General features: G+C 40.1%; 2 protein-coding genes across 3 annotated transcripts; both read right to left on the bottom strand.

Moving 5' to 3' along the window:
- Nucleotides 1-5,448: 5,448 nt before the first annotated feature.
- On the bottom strand, nucleotides 5,449-7,412 carry LOC105906103 (fucolectin-like). Its single transcript, XM_012834212.3, has 4 exons — nucleotides 7,275-7,412; nucleotides 7,114-7,180; nucleotides 6,297-6,594; nucleotides 5,449-5,771 (listed from the first exon to the last, which is right to left on the bottom strand). Exons 1-4 carry the CDS (start codon nucleotides 7,290-7,292, stop codon nucleotides 5,603-5,605), a joined length of 552 nt encoding a protein of 183 aa, XP_012689666.1. The 5' UTR covers nucleotides 7,293-7,412; the 3' UTR covers nucleotides 5,449-5,602.
- Nucleotides 7,413-16,154: 8,742 nt separating this feature from the next.
- fzd8a (frizzled class receptor 8a) lies at nucleotides 16,155-19,147 on the bottom strand. 2 transcript variants are annotated; one of them, XM_031584244.2, is made up of 2 exons: nucleotides 17,940-19,147; nucleotides 16,155-16,892 (listed from the first exon to the last, which is right to left on the bottom strand). In XM_031584244.2, exons 1-2 carry the CDS (start codon nucleotides 18,433-18,435, stop codon nucleotides 16,696-16,698), a joined length of 693 nt encoding a protein of 230 aa, XP_031440104.1. In that variant the 5' UTR covers nucleotides 18,436-19,147; the 3' UTR covers nucleotides 16,155-16,695. The 2 variants fall into 2 exon arrangements, with proteins under 2 accessions (XP_031440104.1, XP_012689823.1); XM_012834369.3 differs by having other exon boundaries at nucleotides 16,155-19,144.
- Between the last annotated feature and the right edge of the window lie 3,987 nt (nucleotides 19,148-23,134).

The raw sequence follows: 23,134 nt of genomic DNA, 5'->3' as shown, positions 1-23,134 counted from the left end.
CACAGAGTTTCATCACCGGTTAGGCCTTTACCATCAGACTGGCCAAACTGTGTCTGTCACAAACGGGCCGGTCATATAAGCATGTAACCTCTGCCCTAATCTCATATTAGTTGTTGGAGCTGTAAGGGCTTCTGTGGCTTGACTATAACCAAAAAGCACAAGAAGAAGAATAAATCAGTTAAAAGCCACACATCACCTCTAAAGAGTTGCAGACCTCTCTGGCAGCATCTGGGGTAAATGTACATGCGTCTACAATCAGACGAAAATTGCTAGAAGGAAGCCTCTGCTCTCAAGAAAGAAGAAAACTGCCCATTTCAACTTTGCCAGAGAGCACTTGGACAAACCAGAGGCCTTCTGGAAGTCCATTCTCTGGACAGATGAGTCCAAGATAGAATTATTTGGTCACAATCAAAACCGCTTTGTTTGAAGAAAAGACAACAATTTTCGTCTGATTGTAGACGCATGGGTTTTGATGAAGTTTTGATTGGTGATACAACAGTTGTTGTATGCAGAGTCTCTCCCAACTCAGCTGCTGAAGCTTGTAACTCCTTAAGAGTAGTCATAGATGTCTTGGTGGCCTCTCTCACTAGTCTCCTTCTTGCACGGTCACTCAGTTTGTGAGGATGGCCTGCTCTAGGCATATTCCTTCCATTTCTTGATGATGGATTTAACAGATGTTAAGTGCCTTGGACATTTTTTTGTATCCTTCCCCTGACATACTTTTCAATAACCTTTTCTCTGAGTTGCATAGAGTGTTCATTGGTCTTCATGGTGTAACGGTATGACTAGTATGACTAGCCAGGAATACTGACCAGTGAATGGACCTTCCAGACACAGGTGTTGTTATACTACAATCACTTGAGACACATTCACTGCACACTGATCCCCATTTCACTAATTGTGAGACTACTAGCACCAATTGGCTGGACCTCTGTTGAGTTAGGTCAGTCACTTTAAAGGGGGTGAATACCTATGCAATCACTTATTTAACAGGGCGGTACAAAATAAATGTATAAAGTGCACATTTCAGGTAAACAAGGACTCATTCGCATCAGCTGTGTGCGTGGCCATCAAGTGGTATTTCAGACTGGATGTGCTACGATGATAGCTCAGTTCACAACGACAAAAGACACATACCACTTTGGTCTTGTCAAGGGAACCATCTGACAACTTTTTGAAAGTAAACTTTCCATTCAGAAGCTTTTTATCATCCATTTCGCCGTATCGTGCTCACCATTCACTCAAACCGTAACTTTAGCCTACTACTATTGGCCGGCTTCCAAGCCCGAACGGCGTGCCTATTGTTTTGCTTCCGGTCTAGCTAGATCCGGCGTGGTGCTGTAGTTTTTCTAAGGTTACTAGTTGTTGCAACAGCATGTGAAAAAAACGACACAGTTTGCGAGGCCTAAAAGAACGTAAATCTCGCGAGAAAAAAATGTACGTTGTTAAAATGGGTTTGCGTTAACGTCGTTAATAACGCGTTTAACTGACAGCACTAATATTTTATTTGATTTACATTACTGTGTAGAAATCTGTTTTCACTTTTTGTCAAAAAAGCCATGATTGACCATGATTGATTTATAAAATCAATAAAAGGGTAAAACATCCAAGGGGGTGAATACTTACGCAAGGCACTGTTAGCTGGCTCAGACACCTCGCAAATCCCCTCAGATGTTTTTTCAGTTACAATAATGGGGTTTTTACATTGCCCAGTGTCTATTTCTCTGTGACTTTTACAAAATCTGAGCAAAAAAAGTCAAACAAACAACTTTTATGTACAAATACGACCATCAACGGAGTTTGGTCCACCGGCATCTTTAAAAAAAAAATGCTTTACAACACCCACAACCGTCGGAGAACCCTAAATGAAAACGAGTCCATCGAGACAACTGCGTGACCACGGAGGAACGGAGTCGTAGAACCATAAAAAGGCCTTAAGGGGCCGAACACACCGCGATGTGTTGCTACCGGCGCAGACGCTTCAAAAATGCCCTGGGCAGCCTGGTGCGTCTGTGGAGCGGGGCTGCGTGCGCAACCAAATCAAATCGCGATGATGGAATTTTTTTGTATTATATAGTCATCGTAATTAAATATCGGCTAATATCAACCTTTCGCCTGCATTTGCCATTGTCCCACAGTTCCCATAGATTGGCTGCCTGGGCCGAGTGTGACATTGATGAGCTGTGCGCCTCCGCACCTTGCGCTGAAAAGTTGAGGATATTTTAACTTTTATGCACGCCCGAAAAACGCGACACGTAGCGCATAAAAGGCGAGCCGTACCATAGGAAAACAATGGTCTCTGTGTGTTCGGCCCCTAACTGGTGTCTTTTGGCAGTATAGCTGGCAATGTCGTGAAAGTTTTTGCCTGGTACACAGAACAACATAGGGCATATCCTGGACGGCTAGTGGGAAAGACACAGGTGTTTATCTGTCCTTCACATGACCATATGCCATCAAAATGAATTTGAGGATGGTACCAAAACTAGTTGCCTATAAAACCATACCTCAAAAAAGTCTCAAATTGTTGCATAGTGTTACTTTAATCACTGTTCCAGTCTTTCATTTGGTGTACATTGGGCTAAGACCTCTGTACCCTTTAGCAGTCTGTCTTTCAGGGGGCAGTTTCTTTAGAAGAGGAAGTGGATGCTTTCCTGTCTCTGCTTATTATGGTTGTTGGACCTCTGCAATTCAGTGTACAAATTGGTCATGCAACATGACAATGCATTTTGCATTATTTTGATTCAAACGTAAAGGTCAATGCTTGTTTCTTTTGTACAGTTTTTCTTAGTCGCTTTAGTACATTTCTCAGATCTGAAGCAAAATTCTCAAAACTGTTCGTTCAACCTCCAGATCATCTATTCACATGTGCACATTTATCATAGTTTTGCACATTTTGAAAATGCTTTTGCTCTACAAAACATCTAGGTATCTATTCGGTGTGTAAATTGTGACTTTTTTTTTTTTACATTTAGCAGACGCTTTTATCCAAAGCGACTTACATATGTGCGACTTACAATGTATACACATTTTACATTTACACTGATGGCACACTGCACATCAGGAGCAATTAGGGTTCAGTGTCTTGCTCAAGGACGCTTCGACAGGGAATCAAACTAGCAACCTTCTGATTACTAACCAACTTCTCTACCTCCTGCGCCACTGTCGCCCATGCAAATAGTTGAAACCAGTTATTGTTATGTGTCAACCATATGCTTCATCAGCTTCAGTGACATTGTGTTTTTGGTATGGTATAGATTTGCCGTTTTGCTGTTGCCAGTTTTAGCGTTCTAACTCCGATTATGATCGTTAATCGTCCCTAGTAAAAATTTCAATTCAATTAAATTCAAAATACAATTGTCTCAAGGCACTTTACAGAGCCCAGAGCCTGGACCCCCTTAGTGCAAGCACAATGGCAGCAGGGACAAGGAAAAACTCCCTGTTAGTCACGAAGGAACCTTAAGCAGAACCACAGCACATAAGTGGGGACCCATCTGCTTGAGGTTGCCTGGGTGGAGATAGGAATGGGGAAGGGTTGTGTGGCAGAAGGGGAAGGGAAACAACAAGTGTTGTACACAGCATGCATTTGGTAGATGTACATAATATATATACAGACATCCGATGGTATATACATGATACATACAAGACCAGTTTAGAGGGTATACACTGTGCTCATAGAGTTACTGTTACAGGGGTAAGGAGAGTAGGAACAGAGAAACATGTCGGTGGTGGCAATAATATATACTGTATATAAATGCTAGCATAGGGTATGGGGGTAGAGTAAGTGTACAGCAGTACGATGGCGGTGAGTGCAGTTGGCCGAGGGTTTCTACAGGTAGATCGGGTGGAGAGACTACAGCAGCGTCCCATAGCGAAGATAGTCTAGATTAGGAGAGAAAGAAAAAAAACAGAGTGAGTGGGTAGAGTTTGGCTTTCCATATGCGTAGATGAGGAGTAGCAATTCATGGCATTTGTGATTCATAATCCAACCTTTTCCAAGTTATATGCAATCACTTGTAAGATGTAATGTGTGATGTCTTTTTGTAGTAAACCAATCAGATAATGAAATAAACACAGAACATGTGGACTAATAAAGAATAAAATATAAATGTTCACATATGTTTAACATTTAACAGATAGAAGATATGTGCAAACTTTAGATTAACATTAACATGCCACAGACGTTCTGTCACTTTGTTTACCTTCAGCCAGTCCCTGGATGGTGCCTCTGAGTAGTCCCACAAGGCAAAACATGCTAAATGACATCATCTGTTGGCAAAACCATAATTTGTTCTTATATTCATATTTTAGAAACTTTATGTTATATGTATGAGAGGGATATCATCCCTTTTATTTAACTTACCTTTCTGGACTGTCACATTGCTTAGGTTGATTGTGGATAAAGGTCTGTAAATGGCGACTCTCTTTCTAACCTTTGTGAGTTCAGCTCTTATATCAGCAGGCTAAGACAACCCCAGTAGCCTACCACAAGTAGGGACAGTACGTCAAAACTGACACAAAAATATATTTTGAAAGACTGCAGATGTTCTGTACTGATATGGTCTGAAGTTTCTCTATCTCCTCTAATCTTCTATTGATGCAATTGGTTTGCACAATGTCATCTTGTGAAACTGGTAAACCTTGCAAAACATTTATGAGCAAGGGTAAGCTACAATAAACATTTAAACAAAGAAAATGTGTTGAGAGATGATGTTTTGGATTGATAGGGTTCAATTAATGGTATCTGCAAAGCATATTTCAATGCATTGAGGTCCAGTCACTTTAACGTGAGATCCTTTGGTGTAGTTGTCATTTTTTCTTATGGTCATATTTCATAAACTTTATATTATATGTATATGAGGGATACCACCCCTTTTATTTAACTCACTTTTCTGGACTGTCCCATAGGTTCATTGTGGATACACTTCTGTGTATGGCCACTCTCTCTCTTACCTCTGTGAGTGCAGGCTAAGACAGACCCAGTAGCCTACCACAAGTAGGGAGAGTGAGTCAAAACGGACACAAAGATATCTGTTGGAAGAGTGCAGACGTTCTGGGCTGATATGGCCTGAACATTTTCTATCTCCTCTGATCATCTATTGATGCAACTGGTTTGAACAATGTCATCTTGTGTAATTGGTGGGATAAAACTTGCAAAACATGTTCTGTGACAGCATTACACATATTTACATTACACATAGTTTTGTAAGTTGCTTTAGCGTCTGCTTAATACCTTAACCATAACATTGTACAATAACTCAATTACTATACACCACTGGTGACCGCCAAATGATATTAGGACTGTTTATAATAGGTATACCTTTAATTTCTAGAAATGCTGAAAATAGATCAGATAGCCTACATTAGACTTTTATCTGTGATGTTGTTATAAATAAGTAACCAACAGTGCAGCATTTAGTCACATCTTGAAAGTAAAGAGTTGATGCCTCCTTCAATGCTTAAAATGCCAAGGTTTATTTAACACACACAGTTTATGTGATTGTGGGACCCACATGAGAAGAAGACAACAGCACCTGAACTCAACTCAAACTTTCTGTTAATATGTAGACCTACAATGCAGCATAGAGCGCACAAGCTCATGTGGTTAGTCCATACATTGCACATCATCACTGCTTTCTGCATACACTTCCACCTCACACAATGTAAGGTACTCTGACCGCCCTGGAATGAGCACATTAACCCAGCGACCCTCCATCCCATGACACTTGAAGGCCTTGGATTCCCCAGCAGGGATGGAGGAGATCACAGCACACCTGAAAAGAGTTAAAGAGTAGTGGGTTACTATTGGAAGAGGTTTAAACATACAAAAAACACCATGAGAAAGTGGAACATTTGTTAGTAAATGTAGTACACTTCTTGCATTTGTTTTGGATGATTTCACAGTCACACATTAGGCATAGATGTTACCCTAAGGACAAAGAGCATTCAGGATTTTTTTGCAAAGTGAATTTATGTCAGGCATAGACAAATATCATTATACAACTTGCAATACCATGCACACCAGGGGATTTTTTTTCCTTTAACATATTCTGTAACATTTTTAATATATTTAATATATTGTTTTTTCTATGTTTGAAAAATAACATAATATGTGTATTGTTCATTCATTGTGTATGTTTATTGTTTGCACCAATGTACCACAGAAAATTCCTGGTAGGTGAAAACCTACTTGGCAGTAAAAACATTTCTGATTCTGATTCTGATTAAATTAACAAAAAGAATACATGTACTATTTTAGAATTTTGACATTGAGCTGAAAAACATAACACACTACTTACACTGGGTTACTGTTTCCTTGGTTTTGGAGGGAGTTACCAATCCTAAGCACAGCTCCATTCAGTCTCTCTGAGCAGCAGTCTCCTCTGTTGGTGATGATCACAGAGTCCACTCTAAATTTCTTCAGTAGATCAACTCTCCACCACGGGTTGGGATGATGAGCGGTGTGTGTGCAGGAGCCGTGGTACGCGTTATCATTTCGGTTACCATCGATGGCATTCGAGGGATGTCCTAATCCTCTATACGGGTCACCAATTAGCTCCGACTGTGTTGCTTTTCCACGAAGAGCAACATTCTGAACTATTCAAATGAACAGGGGAGCATATTTAGTTTTTCTAGCATGACACATGCATTGTCTTCTAATGTTTGTTGTGTGTGTGTGTGTTTTGAAAATAACTTTGCGGATAAATATTCCCTCTTTGTACTGAAGAAGTTGCAAATAAGATTTTATGTCTTATGATTATTATATTCCTACTAGATGTCCTCATGTTTACGGTTAAGTAAATATTTATGTTCCTGAGTAGGCCATTGCTTTGTGTGATGCTGTGTATTCAGAGATAAGGGGACTACAATGTTTCTGGGACTCTCTCTCTCTCTCTCTCTCTGTGTGAGTGAATGTGTGTGTGTGTGTGTGTGTGTGAGTGTGTGTGAGAGTTCAGAGTGTCACTGTTACTCCTTGCATTCTCTGCATCATTAGACATCTGTCCTAAATTGACAGGATAACAATTGATAATGGTAGCCTGGTAGTTCTCCTGTGACTTGTATAAGCTGGACACTCTCCTGTCAGACCTAGGATACTTAAACTGAGACTTTGTTTACCTTCAGCCAGTCCCTCGATGGTGCCTCTGAGTAGTCCCACAAGGCAAAACATGCTAAATGACATCATCTGTTGGCAAAACCATAATTTGTTCTTATATTCATATTTTAGAAACTTTATGTTATATGTATGAGAGGGATATCATGCATTGTATTTAACTTACCTTTCTAGACAGCCCCATTGCTTAGGTTGATTGTGGATAAAGGTCTGTAAATGGCCACTCTTTCTCTCTAACCGTGAGATCAGCTCTTATATCAGCAGGCTAAGACAGCCCCAGTAGCCTACTGCAAGTAGGGACAGTACGTCAAAACTGACACAAAAATATATTTTGAAAGAGTGAAGATGTTCTGTGCTGATATGGTCTGAAGTTTCTCTATCTCTTCTAAACATCTATTGATGCAATTGGTTTGCACTATGTCATCTTGTGAAACTGGTAAAACTTTCAAAACATCTATGAGCATTACACATATCAGTGATCAGTTCATCAACCACCAGGCAAAGGGTAAGCTACCATAAACATTTAAACAAAGAAAATGTGTTGAGAGATTATGTTTTGGATTGATAGGGTTTAATTACTGGTATGCGCAAAGCATATGTCAAAACATTAAGGTCCAGTAACTTTAACGTGAGCTCCTTTGGTGTTGTAAAGCTTCTAACCTCAGACCCCTCCTCTGTTTGATAACTGAAAACAAACTAGCTTCCAAATATTCTACCTATGACCGAGTTTATACAAAGGGTATGACAATGTAAATAAGTGCCAAATGTGATGTTTTTACACCAGTGTGTTGATATGATATCATCCTATCTCCAACTGAACAATATAAATGTAATTACCTGTGGGGAATCCTCAATTAATGACTTTCCTGCATTCCTAAGGTTATAATGATATTATTTAATAAATAAATCAATCTGTGAAAAGTTGGACCTTAATTTGAAGTTAAGTCAAATGAACTTGTATACATTATCTTCATATTGTACAGATTATCCGATCTTTTTTTATCAGAGTGTGCAGCTGGGAAAGATGTCAGGTTAATCCCAATCAGATAATGTTAACCTTTTTGGGTGCAAACTTTTACTAAGGACAATTAACGATTGAAATTGATCCAGCATTGAGTTAGAACGCTATAAAAGGCAACTGCAGAACGGCTATGTATTGCCATGTGATCCCAAGCTTCTGCATCAAAGTAACCCGCTTGTTTTTGCCATTGGCTCATAATGTTAGAAGTGTTTGACAACATGGAAAGGATCCCTACAGAGACAACTCTCAATAACTGTAAAGAAACTTATATTTCATAGTGTTCTAACTCAATACAGGACAGATTTAGATCGTTTTGGTCCCAATTAAAAAGATGGGAAAATAAAAAAATCCACAATTTTCCCTTTCAGTATGACAGAGGATTATTTTATTTGTCTATATGCCCTCTGTTATTGTAACCCACATTTTCAGGCCATTCTGATGACGGAGTAGTCTATCATTTCCTCAATTAAGAAGAGTTTGTAAATGCATAACTGTCACAGTGGGAGCTGGGACATGAATCCAGCTCCCCAGAGTGAGAGGCTGAATCCTCTGAGCCACAGAGCAGGTAGAAACCCAAGCGCAGAGACCAAATGAAGCAAGAGTCAGTTTAAGGGATTTTACTGAGGAACTGGTCAGGCACAGTAAAATGGCAGGCTCAAATGCAATTTAGCTAAACAGGCATGATGGAAAAACATCCCAAAATATCCAAAAAGATAGCACTCAAAAATCTTCTCATGTATGCAAGCTACAGAGCAGGCTTAGTCAAGAAACTAAATTCACCGCTGACATCTCAACACTGAGCAGAGAACGAGGGCAGACAGGTACCTTGTATAGGCCAAAATGTAACTAGGCTCAGGTAACAGTAACATACAGATCAGTCACAGGTGAAGTAAGAAATGTATACCAAAAACAAGTCCTGAGGACCCCTTAAGGCTCAAAAGAGAATGACACCCTCCAGAATCCTTACATATAATAAATCTCTGATGTGATTTGCATTCATGTTCATCAAATTCCATTAGACATAATAAACCACAGTCACAGCACCGGGAGAAAATGAAGCGGTTTGAACATGCAGGGGTATGTCTCTTCCAATGTTCTCATCTTATTTATTCATTTGTTTGTAGAATTTACATGTGAAGCTTGCTCTTCATCTACATCGTGTCAGTTTGCATTTGCTTTTTAGAAAAAGACTCAAATCTGGCCTCATTTTGTACAGTTCTGTACAGAAAATCATTATTGTTATTGAAGTTTTGCTTGTTCTGTTTCAAGGGTCATCAGCAGCCTCTTTTTCCTTAATGTTGTCAATATTCTATCTTGCAGAGAGTGGTTGATCTTTTATTTTATGTCAGCTATTGTCAGAAGATAAAGTTCAACTTGTGAGTTTGAGTTTTAATTGTACTTTATCTGTTTAATAAATCACGTGATATTTAATAGAGACACTGTGCTATAGGCTCAATTGCTCACTCTCTAGATCTGTCTAACTGTGCTCCATAGGTACGTTAGACCACAACTCAGAAGAAGCCAATCACTGTTTATCGCTTATCGCCACAAATCAGAATTTGGTCAAAGAGTTTATATGACAAAGCAAAGTCTGTAGAAAACATCAATATATGAGTATGAGTTTTTTCTACATTCATAACTTTCACATTAGCCTACTGTTTTTTGAGAATGCTCAGTCAATACCACACCATCATTCTGCACCTGATGAAATGTGTCATCAGTTATGTTATTATAATACCAATATTAATGTAAACAAACACACAATAACAACACATTTACATATGGGGTAGCATTTTACATTATACCACACTCTAGCGGACAAAGAATAGTAGCCTATCCTATTTAAAAACCTGCCCAACAACAATCGTTTTTTTTTTGGCGATTCCGTGATTTAAGAATTCAACAGAAAATCAGCAAATTACTGCATACAATTACACAAAATAAGCCTTGGTGTTAAATTGCAACTAATTTCCAATTCGTCTGCCCCCCCTGATAATGATATAAGGTTATGCAGAGTCTGTCTCAACCACTGCCACTGCTTAATCGCACCCGGTTGGTGTCAATTGTGTGATGGTTTAACGACCGCGTTACGTTGGCTTGGTATTAGACATTCGCTTGACGTTCACAACATACTGTAGCTGGATCTATAACTGTTATCTCATGGAAAGTTAAATTAACTACTGACACATTCTGTTATTCTGCCCTTCATTCAGTCGTTAAATTGTAGGCCTAAATAGCGTTCGATAGGTAATGGCATATTTTTGCGTCCAATTTATTCAGCCGTTCGTCTTGCTCGGAGATGTTATTTTAAAATAAATAAAAGCCAGTTCCTAAATTCATGCCCAGGCCTATTGAAGGCCAATTTGACGGAGTAGAATATCTGCGAGGTAAGGCAGGAATGGTCAACACATTTCGAATAATCATATCTTCTGTTCAGTTTTCATTAAACAATAATAGTAGAAGAAGATTACTCGTGAATACTGTTCCAAATATTTACAAAAAACGTGTTATTTTGGAATAGAGTTCAAAGGTTCAAAGCAAGGGATGACATTTTATTTAAACTTAATTTCAATAACATTCTTGAAGCGATAAAATGACCAAATTGTGTTTAATGGCTGTGATTTATTTTTTTATCTCTCATTAGTTTGTTTTCTGTGAATGTGAAGTTTAAGTGGGGTGTAAAAAGAAACAAAAATCGCAAAAATTCTCACAACTCTTTTGGTTTAGAAAATCAACACCAACAAAAGTTGCAATTTGGATCGCAAAGAAATCTCATAAAAATCTGGGAGGGACTGACCAATGCTTTACACTGGCGCCCTCTTGTGGCCATAGGGGTGGCCACAATGTGTGACTGACAGGTATGAATACTTTCTTAAAAACACCTTTATTTATCCATTTCAAAGCAGCACATAGCACCCAGTGAGCATTGAGAAAGCATATCTTTGCAAGTTAATACATAAGTGCCATATGCCGTTTTAAAAGTGTCTAGTGGCTATTTGTCTCATATCTGTATCTACTGTCTTTATTTTGCCATATTCTTCATATGGGTACATTATGCAATGCGTACCTCAAAGGATCATATAGATCAATCATATTATAGAGTTGTTTCAAATAATTATGTTGAGCGTCAGGGTCCTGCTCATCCCGTCGGGATTTATTTTTCGATAATGACTGCTGGACTATACATTATCCCTTACTAATAATGCTGAGACTGCTGAATGTTGTAGCACAGGCCTTCTTAGACAGTTAGTGTGTTTTATAGTTGTACTTCTGTCAGGAAATTACATCCATATCTTCTCCCATACAATACATCAGAAAGACTTCACTTCTAACCAGAGTTATTATAGTTTTCATTAGTTTCTATTTCTATTCAGTCTTTCAGTTTGGTTTTTTATTTCAGTTTAGTTTTAGTTTCACAATGCAAATCGTGTGGGAAACCTAAGCAGATTTGACCTGCTATTCTATTTCATTGTAGTTTGTGTGACATTGTTCATTGTAGTTTTAATTTAGTTTTCGTGTTTTTTAAAACAATGGCTTTGTGAATGGTCTATGTTATTTGGTTAGTCATACATACTTTAGTAGCCTGTATACTTTACTTTTCTCTTTGAAGGTGCAGTATGCTATACTGTCATCAAACACCAAAAATGCTTTAAGACAGCCAGAAACTCATAACTAAATGTAAAATACAACTTTGCTTTTGTTCTGCTGCATTCTATTCCTCATGTTTGATACACAGAGCCAAATAAAACACCTGGAAATAAAAAGCCAAGTCACAAAGTGATTTTTTATTCTTGAGAACAAAAACGACATATTGTATCTTCAATTAACACACAGAACTGTCTAGCCATGACCTCTCTTGTGTAGCTGTAGAAGGACTTTAAGTCTCTCTTGTGTAGCTGTAGAAGGACTTTCTTCCCAAATGTTCTTTTTGAAGGAACTTTGTGTACAGAACTGGAATGTTTACAGTGATGTCATGAGTACTGTGGCCATTTCAAGTGCCTGGCCACTGGAGATCAGGCTGAGATCAGTCCTTACCTTTTGATGCTTCTTGCATGTCAAGCTGATCACATTTGTGTCAGGAGATACTACTGTAAACATTCCTGGATATTATACAGTAAGAACAATGGCAAAAGGACTTTCTTCCAAAATGATAGATAAATATGTATACTACTGGTCAAAATGTTTCACTCCATTTTGACCAGTTTTTATTGAGCGTTATGCAGTTTAATGTCTCACTGTACACTGTACAAAACACAATTGGATATAAAAAAAATAACTAATGGAATTATTCTGGTTCACACACTCCATTTGCATATATAATAGAAAATCTTTTTTAAGTATGGAAACTGCACGCCATTCCGTGATCACAGTTGAAACTGAGATTTGCTTACTTCGATCACTGTTAAGCTGTGTTTGAAGCTGTTGTCCTGTGTGCCACCTGCCACGAGAGCTGTAGACTCTCAGAAACTTCTGTTTTGACTTCCTGTTGTGACAAAACTGTAGGAAACTCTTCTCACTAAGAATTTGTCTTTCTTTGCAATTTCACTACAGGAAATACATACACTTTTAAGGGTTAGAATGCTCTGTCTGTCTTCCTTTGTTGCCTTTTTTTATTGCCATTATGATGGCAATATACTACTTCCTGCAGGGAATATTGCCCAAATATGGCTTCAGAGGTTGTTGTAACTCAGTCTGTTCTAACCCTGTTTTATACAGACAGAGGGTTTGAAAGTAATCAGCAAGTTGGGACACCTGTAGGAATTGTTTGCATCAACAAGGCTTCATTTACTTCCATTACTGCAGACAAGCTGTAAGTTGTAAGTTGTTAGTTGGTACACTTACTTGCTCTCTGAAAAGAAAGGCCTTTTGTATGATTTAGATTATTTTACAATATTTGGTAACTTAATTTATTTAGTTTTAACCTCTGGCAATTTACTGCTACCTTTGTTCCTTCTCAGGTCATTTACTGGACTTATTGAACTGCTAACATGTCAATAAAGCTGGGAAAGTGGGGGTGTTCTAAAACACTTTGACCAGTAATGGAGAATACTAGCTAGAAGAACAGACAGACAAGGTGATGTTGATGTTTGGGATGAAATGACACACTCTATCCAATAGGATTGTTTTCAAAATTCAAAAGAACAAACTTTATATTATGGGTCCAAGCCAAAGCTGAGAATCTAGCCCTCTGCTAAAAATAGTGCACCTAGATGCTATGGTCAAAGAATAGACTAAATAAAAGTGCTTTACAGATTGATGGTTTAAACAGAGAGAAAACAAAGAGAATAACAGGCAGTATAAAACTATGTAATCGCACAATCAAATAAATAAACAGAAAATGTAAGAAAATGTTGAACTAATATGTGTACAAGTCAGATCAAACTATATCGTTTCCTCAGAGGTCCACAGGCAAAGGCCACAGCACACCTTACTTGAAACCTGACCTATAGTCTGCACCCTTGGAAGGGCAAGTGGTCTGATTGGCACCAAGGGACTATTCTGGTTTATTAAATTAAATAATGACAACACATTAGAGGTAAGAATATGCCCCAGAATCCAGAATGAACTTCATTTCTGGAGAGCTGTCAGATGACCAGGAAAGACTCACATGAGCGGTTCTCTTCACATAGCAGCGCTCTATGAACTTAACCCTCCTATTATGTTTGGGGTCAATTTGACCCCATTCAATGTTTAACGTCTCTAAATAAATGTTTGACATCATTTTTTTTGCTTCATATTTAATAACTTTTCCTAATTTAATGGGGACAACTGGGTAAAGACAAAATTAACATGATGATATGTTTTCAATGACCTGTACACATACTTTACGCATAGGTGTTGTTTGGGGTCAATTTGACCCCAGGCTGTTTTAATTGTATAAAATATACATCACATTGTTACTTTTCTTGATAAAAGAAATAGTTTTTTACTCCAAATGTAATAGATAGCAACAATATGTACTTAGAAATAATATGAAGCCATAAAAACACCCGAAGGATATCTCTTTCCAATTTTAGGTCAATCAGTGAGATTTTATGGGGATCTGCATATTTCTCCATAGTCGCGTAACATGTATTCTGGATGTATAAAGAGGGTGGGTGGGGGTATTGTTTTATTTTTAAGGGCTATTTAGGTAGTCAACAAACAAACCTAAAGTACCTGACACAAAAACTTGGGTAAAAAAAAAGAATTATAATAATTTTTTGGAGGTTTAAATTGCTGGGGTCAAATTGACCCCAAGCATAATAGATGTGGGTAAAATTTGAACATAATAGGAGGGTTAAAGGGATGTTCTGAGGGGGGGAAGAAAGGTGTGTGATATGGACTCCGACCACGTTGGTCTGCTTACCACTAGAGGGCAGTGTTTGCGTATTTTTTAAATAAAGGTCCGGTCCATTAACCCACCTGTGACAGCCAACGGGACGATTTTAGGATGATTCTGGTCTATCTCAACAGCTACAGGTGATGTGCAAGGTCTTTTCAAACATTTGTTGTTGCGTGGTGTGTTTTGACATGTTGTGCAATAATATTAATTTTAGGTAGTTTTCAAACAATTGTAAATGCCCCGACTTCTGATCAGAAATGTAAAAAAAACACCAGATTGTCATCATGGTTGACTGAACAATGAACACCAAAACCACGCAGGGCCACTCACAACGTGGTATGAATATGATTTCAACTTTTTTTCCCAGACCGAGAATCACTACACACTTCGTTGTTTCCAACGCATTAAAACGCATACTTTTCACAATCATTGAATCCAAAGCCATTTCGACCTGGCACCCTGTAGGCAATGTGCCATGCTTTGGAGATTACTTACATAAGGCGACCAATTCATGCTGACAATTACAAAATTGTGCAGATTATTCATTGTCAATTTTCAATCGACGTTTATCCTTTTAACTATTTAGGGATTATGCTGTATACCGTGTTCTTGTTTCCCTCAGTTCTTAGACCAGCTTATTTCTCGACAGTTCTATCCCAATGTTCACAGGATCAAGCACGGAATAAATGGGAAGTAAACGTGTTAACTGTAAACTTTGCAAGCACGAGGGCAGGAGTAAAGGCGTACCTTAATGCGTGTATATCTGAAACAGCACAAAACACATGGTCATTCTTACGCCGCAAAACTTTCAATGCACTGTACATTATACCAAATATTACTTGAAAATATAATTAATATAAATGTATAATCAACACTTGCGTATTTCTGTACCTGGCTGTAAAATAATCTAAAGTACTAATTATTGACCGTGATGAGACATACTGCATGAACTACTACAACAGAGAGAATATGTGTGAGAATGTAACCTCGCCAACATGTTCTAATTAAGTTTAAAAAAAATAATAATAATGTATTCATCACAGCAGTTCTGCAGGAATAATGGGAGTAGACCACCTGTGGACAACCATTCAGTTTTGTCTTAACCTGTAGATCTATCATTCATATAAGACAACTGATGCTGAAACGACATTGATGCAATGTTCCCAAAATTCTTCTCGTCTTTCTAACACGAAGTGAGGGGCCCCAAGATATAAATTCAGCAACGTCCATCAAAGCACAACGGTTACGATTTAGAAAAAAAATCCTAAATGCACGGAAAACGTTTTTATCTACGTCACCTTTATTCTTAGCTCGAAAAGAAAGATCAAAGTTTCCGCAGATGAAAAGAGCCCGTTCCCTGCATTTAAACTCCATTCATTTGCCCTCTTTTAGTAAATTAAGTAGCAAGCCACTAGGCAAGCACGTTAAGAGTTCAACAATTATGGAGATTCTCCAACGCAAGCTCGCTGCCTTTAATTACGCGTCGGATAGCTAAAAGGGTTTCTTTTTAGAGAGCATCACAAAAGCATCCTTTGCAAGCATCCTCAACACGGTGACCGCAAGGAACCACACAGTACTCATTATTACAACTGAATAGCCTACTGGTTTGGGGGTGGTGGGTGGGGGTGCGGGTGGGGGGGGGTTGAGAGGTGTCGGCAGGCTTAAGAAGAATTCAAGATACAAGAATTCGAGATACAATATTTTTCGAAATAGTTTTATTGACAAAATAAAGGTCATATTGGCTTTCAAAGTGACATCTACATTTGTACAAATTTACAATATCTTATAAATCTCCTCTTTGTACATAATTTACACATTTGTACATTATATAAATACACTTTATCCATTAAAAACATTAACAACCCGTATTATATTTGGGCACTATGACATTAAGGCTTATTTTGAAACCATCTTTGATATTTGAAGTTGTTGTGAAAGGAACTCTGAACTACCTGACACTCTGGTAAACCTTTAAAATTGTGTTATGGACTTTTGTAGAACAAACTATTGTGAATGGTTTGCTGCGAGACAGTTACTCTCAATTCTGTTGACCAGAAACTGATAGTAGCCGGTCAGGGATGTCAGTGGATTGGAATTAAGTAGTGGTCATGCCAGGTAGTCTCATCTATAAAAACTGTCCCTCAACCGCGTTCTTAAGGAAAACCAACAATAGTTCATTTGAATAAAAATGTCAGAGACAGGCGGATGAGCTATCTCCACAACAATTAGCAGCCCGTTATGTTAAACCTGTGACAATGGCATCTGCTTGGGGCAAGACACTGAGCTTGCAGTGCCCGACCTCCACGTTAATCCTGTGCTCACGTCGCTGTACATTGAGCCACTGGTTCCTTTGGTGCCCCAGCAGCAGCGCGTACAAAACGTCCTCCAGGATTCCAGCGTCTTTCCAGACCAAATCCACACGCCAGACGTGATTCCCACTAAAAGGCACATGAAGTACTTCAGCATAAAGACGGCATAGTCCGGCTTTTTAAGGTCTTGCTCCATCAAACAACAATTGTGGCTGATTTCCCAACTCTGTCTATTGTGCTGCTCATAAAAATAGCACGCAACTATAATAGTGGCAGGTACAGTGTAAAGCACTGTAAAGATACCGATTCGGATCATCAGCTTCTCCAGTTTGTCCGTTTTTGTGCCACCTTGTTTGATGACACTGCGAATTCTGAATAGTGACACAAACCCTGCCAAAAGGAACATTGTGCCAATAAATAAATAAATGACCAAGGGTGCCAAAACAAAGCCCCTGAGATTGTCTAAATTCTGATTGCCCACGTAGCATATCCCTGCTACTGGGTCGCCGTCCACCGAACTAAGAGCCAAAACTGCAATGGATTTCATGCTGGGGATTAACCAGGCAGCCAGGTGAAAATACTGCGAGTAACTTGCAATGGCCTCATTCCCCCACTTCATGCCGGCCGCCAGGAACCAAGTGAGCGACAAGATCACCCACCAGATTGAACTGGCCATGCCGAAAAAGTATATCAAAAGAAACACAACAGTGCAAAGCGCAGGGCCAGTTGTCTCGTAATGTATGTGTTCCACGTCATACTCCCGGTTGCACGCTACCTTTTCATGTCCTGCGATTAGTCGAACAATGTAACCGATGGAGACAAACATGTAGCAGGCGGAGAGGAATATGATTGGCCTCTCGGGATACTTAAATCGTTCCATGTCGATTAAAAAAGTGGCTACTGTTGCGAACGTGGATATGAAACACAACACGGACCATAGTCCAATCCAGAATGCCGTGAATGTTCTCTCGTCTTGGGTGAAATAGGGGTTGTGGCAGGGCATTGCGCAGTTCAGTGTCTGTCCAGTCTTGACACGATTGTAAAGCGGATGTCGATCGCTAATAACCGGCACCATGGGTGTACGACACTGGCAGCCCGGTTCGCAGGGAGATCCCGGGGGTTTGGGCTTGCTGGGTCGGCCATGACCATTGTTTTTGTTAGGATTATATGTCTTACCTGGATAATTGGTAGGCTTTGATAGTACTGGAGAAACAGTGGTTGAATCAGTTCTGTTATAGTCCATACAAAGAGTGTCTGGAGTCCCCTGCACCGGTAGCAGGTCGCATCTCATGCGGTCTGGCCACGGGAAGCCGTACTGTCTCATCAGCGGCGCGCAGCCTGCCCTTGCCCTCTCGCAAACACTCCGGCAAGGCGGCAGCGGCTTCTTGTAGTCCTCTAGGCAAATAGGAGTGTACATGCTGCAGAGGAAGAATTTGAGGTCCGGAGAACATTGAATTTCTACGAGAGGCCAAAACTGGTGGACCTCCAAGCCCGCTTCGTCTTGAGTGTCATGGTTGAACTGGTTTGGCATATACGTGTAGTTATATCCGATTCCTTTGCACAAAGGTACAGATATTTCTTGACACGTAATCTCCTTTGCAGTGGTGCCACTCGAGCTTTGCAAAACACAGAGAGCAAGAAGCAGGTAAATTCCCAACAGGTAGCACGCCATCCTTATCCAGATAATAAGGTCTCTCCTCTGTTGACAAAACAACTGCGTTCAAGTCCTCCGCGTCTGCCCGTTTGTCTCGGTATAACTCTGTCCAATTAGATATTGAAAGGCGAATCCATCTCACTGTACTTATTTGGCACGGAGTTGCAACCAATTTGCAAACCGTGTACACGTACAGAGGAGGAGCGGAGAAGAAAAATAACCCTCAGGCGTGCAGTCAAAATGGCTGAGGATATGAGAATGAATCCGAGCACCGGCTATTCTCCTTGTTCTTGGCGTAATCCACGGCACCCAGGAAACAGCTGCCTTGCTTCACGCTTTAAAGGGGTTCACTCGTTAACTGTCTTTGAAAACGGGTGGAAGTTTTGAAGTTAACTGCTTCTCCCGCTAAAATACGCTACCTACATTTGTTGCGTGTATTAACTACGCGTCTTCCCATACAAATCCGTGCGACTGATGGGGCTCTTTGCATATTTATACGGCAAGCGTGGAGTCACACCCCCCGCTCTGGATGGTCTAATCAGTGAACAGCAGGGGCGGAACATTGGGACAAGTCAATCAAGTTTCCTCAAGGTACTCCATTTCGGTCTTTGTCAGCGTTGCCCAGGGACGTGTTAAACTAAATAACAGAATCGTTCATCATCAGAAATTGTCCAGAAGCAAAGACGTGTTTAAAAAAATAAAAAAAAACAGTTGCTTATATAAGCATCACATCATATCACCGCAATCCTAGATTTTCTCAGATTTGCAAAAGTCGAAAATCCAAATATATTAGATTCAGTTCTATCGGAGTCGATCATATTGATGAGTTATGTGGGATAACGTAGGCTATTAACCAATTATATATTTAACGGTAACATTAAACATGCCGTTTAAAAATGGCTACATTTTACTTTTACTTTATACCATATATAATTTCTTACGGAGAGCCTGTTCCTACTGCAGGTTCATTTGCGTTTGATAGGACTACCAGGGGGTTGTCTTCCACGCCGAATGGGTTGTTTATCTATTTAATTGAGGTGCTGATGTTTCGTTTAGCGCCTCTGCATAGGGCTCACGCAGGGGGCGTAATTACTTGAGTACTCGGAACAAGCAGAGCAGTTTGTAAAACGGGCAGTGTGACAAACCTACCTTCACCCCCAACAGTGTCCATGTTAAGGGGAAACACAGATTTTGCTTTTCTGACATACCACTGAATATTCAATGTCAACGTTAGTACATCCAATGAGCCAACTGCTGTATAACTCACAAAATACTGTACACAAACTGCACATATAAATAAATTATGTCATTTCTTTCATATATGTTTGTTTTTAAAAGGACATATTTATTTTTTGAAACCATTCCAAATCTTTTGTCCTACTTACAGCCAGATTCTCAGGAGAACCAGCCAAGGACAGACAGGTGTCCAGTCTAAAGCCTGTAATAAAATCACCAGATAAATATCAGCATGGCTCATACTGGTCATCTCTGTTACTGGCCCCATATTGATTAACACACAGATAGGCCCGTGCCTCAGAGTCCAACTGTCGAATTGTTGAACCCTTCACCCCCCAACTCCCTCAGTCTGTTTTCCAACCCCACCAACCCCTCTAAAGCCTCGCTCCAAAGGAGGGTTGAATTACACATCATCCCTACATTCCTGTTCTGAGAGCCTAGAAATGGAATTAGTGCATCTGTTCCAAAGTTAATTTTCAAATTAGCATGGACTGTGTATGTGACGGACAGAGAGAAGGAGGCTATGGAGAATGTGAGGTGTGGTATGCAGTGGTGTCACTGTCATTATGGCTTTTTTTCCTGTTCAAATGAAAGATTGACGGTTTAAAAAAAGGAACATGCATAGGCCTATTTATTGTTTAAACTAAAAGCAGCTGGTCACTGGGTCTAACATCAGCAGCATACCTCACCATTTAGGACTTCAACTGATAATGTTCATTCTAATTAAACAGAGAGTAAACCAATTAGTGGAAATTAATTAAATAAGTGCATTATAAACTTGTCATTTTGTAATGGAGGGACAAATAGAGTTAAGAGTTTGTTTAGGAGAGCAAACTTTCCTCTGTAATGACCTCCCCACAAAGTAAACTAATGTAACGATACAGAATACCTATCTGTGAACCGTTCAAATTCTGTTTATTGAGAGGGCACACAATGTGATTGGATTTGAATGGTATTATGAGGTCTCACATAATATACGTTTGCCTTTCAATTACGGTTAGTGAGGCTGGTCAGAGCAATACTACCTGTTGTGCCAATTAGTGGTTGTGATAGTATCTTTGCTTTTGTGATCATTCTGTGTCCTGGTCACACACACACACACACACACACACACGCACACACGCACACACGCACACACGCACACACACACACACACACACACACACACAGACACACACACACACACACACACACCACACACACACACACACACACACACCACACACACACACACACACACACACACACACACACACACACACACACACACACACACACACACACACAGCAAATCTCAAACCAGGATGTCATAGAAAATAGCCCAACGAAGTCCACCACACTGGCTCACTTAGTGTGAGAGACAGGTAATGATTCACAGCAAACTCATGCTCTTAATCCTTCTTTTATGCCTCAGGGTGGGGTTACTGAGTGACAGGGGACCATGCGAACAAAGACTGCCAGGACAAGTCTGTGAGTACACTGTTTACCCATGGTCAAATATGTAGGTTACACAATTGTTTAACCTCGATGAGCTGTGAGTTGTTGCTTGTCAATGGTTTTGTATTTTGGTTACCACTCAGTCAGCATTGCCAGATTATCAAAACGATAGACAGCCACCGTCATGGTAGCTTTTAGAGAGTGGGTCGATAGACAGCCACCATCATGGTCGCTTTTAGAGAGTGGGTAGTTCGTTCCTCCCCAGGGCCAGCACCTAAGTCAATTAACAGACTGGTGGCAGAAACGTGTTGTGTTTACGAGTTCATTTGCCATGTTTGTTCTCTACACAAGCTCTTCTTAGTGGAAGAGGGGGGAGGGCAAGTTCCCAATCCCCTCTTCAACTCAGCCACCCCTCCACCTACTCTCAGTCCATCTGGGTCTGTTTGCTTTGGGCTCGGCCGTTAATCAGTTTCATGTTGGGGGGCTGGGCTAGAGTTCAGACCTACCCCCCTCTCCCACTGGATTGCCTCTGCCAGACCCTCCCTTGTGGTACCCTGAGGTGACAGAGCACGCACCCCATGAATTACCTCACCTTCGCTTCATTACCTTGACAAACAGGACCGGCCCCACTACTCAGTCTGCTGCTGGGGAGTGACAGGGCAAGGGCATGTAGTGTCTCTAGTCAGTCTGCTGTTGGGGGGTGACAGGGCAAGGGCATGTAGTGTTGGTTTCTCTCCCTTCCTGTTGCCATTCCACCATGGTTATCTCCCTCACTGGCTTTCTACCTTATCCATAGCATATCCTATGTGGATATATATTCTATTAAGTCATTTAGTGCCATAAGCTTGCCCAATGTCTCATTTGACATGTCATGGTCTTAAAATGTTCAAAAGTAGTTTCTGCACTTAATCTCAAATCTCTCATACTCTCAGAGAGAGTTCACCATGTATTATGTATTCAAGCAGGTGTGTCTGTGAATTAAAGCAGTTTTCTTTTAAGGAAGCTATGTAAGAGATCATATTTCTGCAAGGGCAGAATTATTAAGATTGGATTACTATAGAGTACTATGTGTGTCCGGCACCCAAAGTTTTTTTCCTGAAGTTGTTGATATTTGATACTACTGACAGCTGTATAATGCTTCTGTTCATCGTGTTTATTAAGCTCTTAGTTGATTATTAAGCTATCTTAGTTTAGTACAGAGTAATTCTGTCAGTCTTTACCCAGCTTGATGTGAAGCACTGCTGACTGAGGGGACATCTAATCGACTTCCAACAGATGAGGTGACAATTCACCTGACTTTTATTGAAGCTGAATGTGACTGAACAGTTCTAAAACAAATCTTGTACCCATTTGAATGACTGTTTATGAAACAGCACATAACACAGAGTGGACTGGCTGATCTAGAGCAGTGTTTTTGGGATGTCCAACTTGCCTTTAAAAACATAGAGTATAGAGTTAATGGCTTATAGTTTGGTATTTCTTTCACTAGTTTATTGTTTGTTTCACTGATTTAGTCGTTTTTTTTTTTACTTTTCCTGGATAAAGTTTTTAAATTGAAATAAAAAAAAAGGTGTATTTCTCTTCCAATAATCCACTCACTTTTCCATGTTCTGCTGACATGAAGGCCAACAGCCAATCCTCCATAGGAGCTGAGGAAGCCCGTCTCCTCACCCCCACCTTCACCTGCTCCTCTGCACAGGTCAGAGGTCACGGAGATGCCTGAGGGAAACTGAGTGAATGACAGCTTATTTAGACGCCATGTCCTTCGGCATCACTCACAAGTCCATGGGAAACAGCAACACGGTCTAACAACTCTCATGCAGGCATTCGTTGACGTCCATTGTATAGTATGCCCATGCCCATGCCCATGCCCATGTCGTGAATCTATATCTCTCTCATCAGATACCCATAGAGAGAGTATACATAAATGGAAGCATGGGATGGTGGAAGACTACATGATGTATTCCTGACATTTTGGATGCTTCAGGCAGGGAGTTGGGCGGGCACCCACTCTGTCAAACTCCCTCTCACCCCCCTACCCTGT

The sequence above is a fragment of the Clupea harengus genome, chromosome 17 (genome assembly GCF_900700415.2).
Source record: "Clupea harengus chromosome 17, Ch_v2.0.2, whole genome shotgun sequence".
Classification (NCBI taxonomy): domain Eukaryota; kingdom Metazoa; phylum Chordata; class Actinopteri; order Clupeiformes; family Clupeidae; genus Clupea; species Clupea harengus.
The sequence above is the reverse complement of the archived record's forward strand: the minus strand, read 5'-3'. Positions and strand labels throughout refer to the sequence as shown.

Bases quoted from the DNA above. Each gene is read 5' to 3' on its own strand.
- LOC105906103 (XM_012834212.3), bottom strand. The intron at 6,595-7,113 runs GTAAACAAAGTC...TCATTTGAATAG, and splicing joins CATCGAGGGACTGGCTGAAG to TTCAGAATGTTGCTCTTCGT. The intron at 5,772-6,296 runs GTAAGTAGTGTG...AACTCTTTTCAG, and splicing joins CAAGGAAACAGTAACCCAGT to GTGTGCTGTGATCTCCTCCA.
- fzd8a (XM_012834369.3), bottom strand. From the start codon at position 18,435: ATGGCGTGCTACCTGTTGGGAATTTACCTGCTTCTTGCTCTCTGTGTT.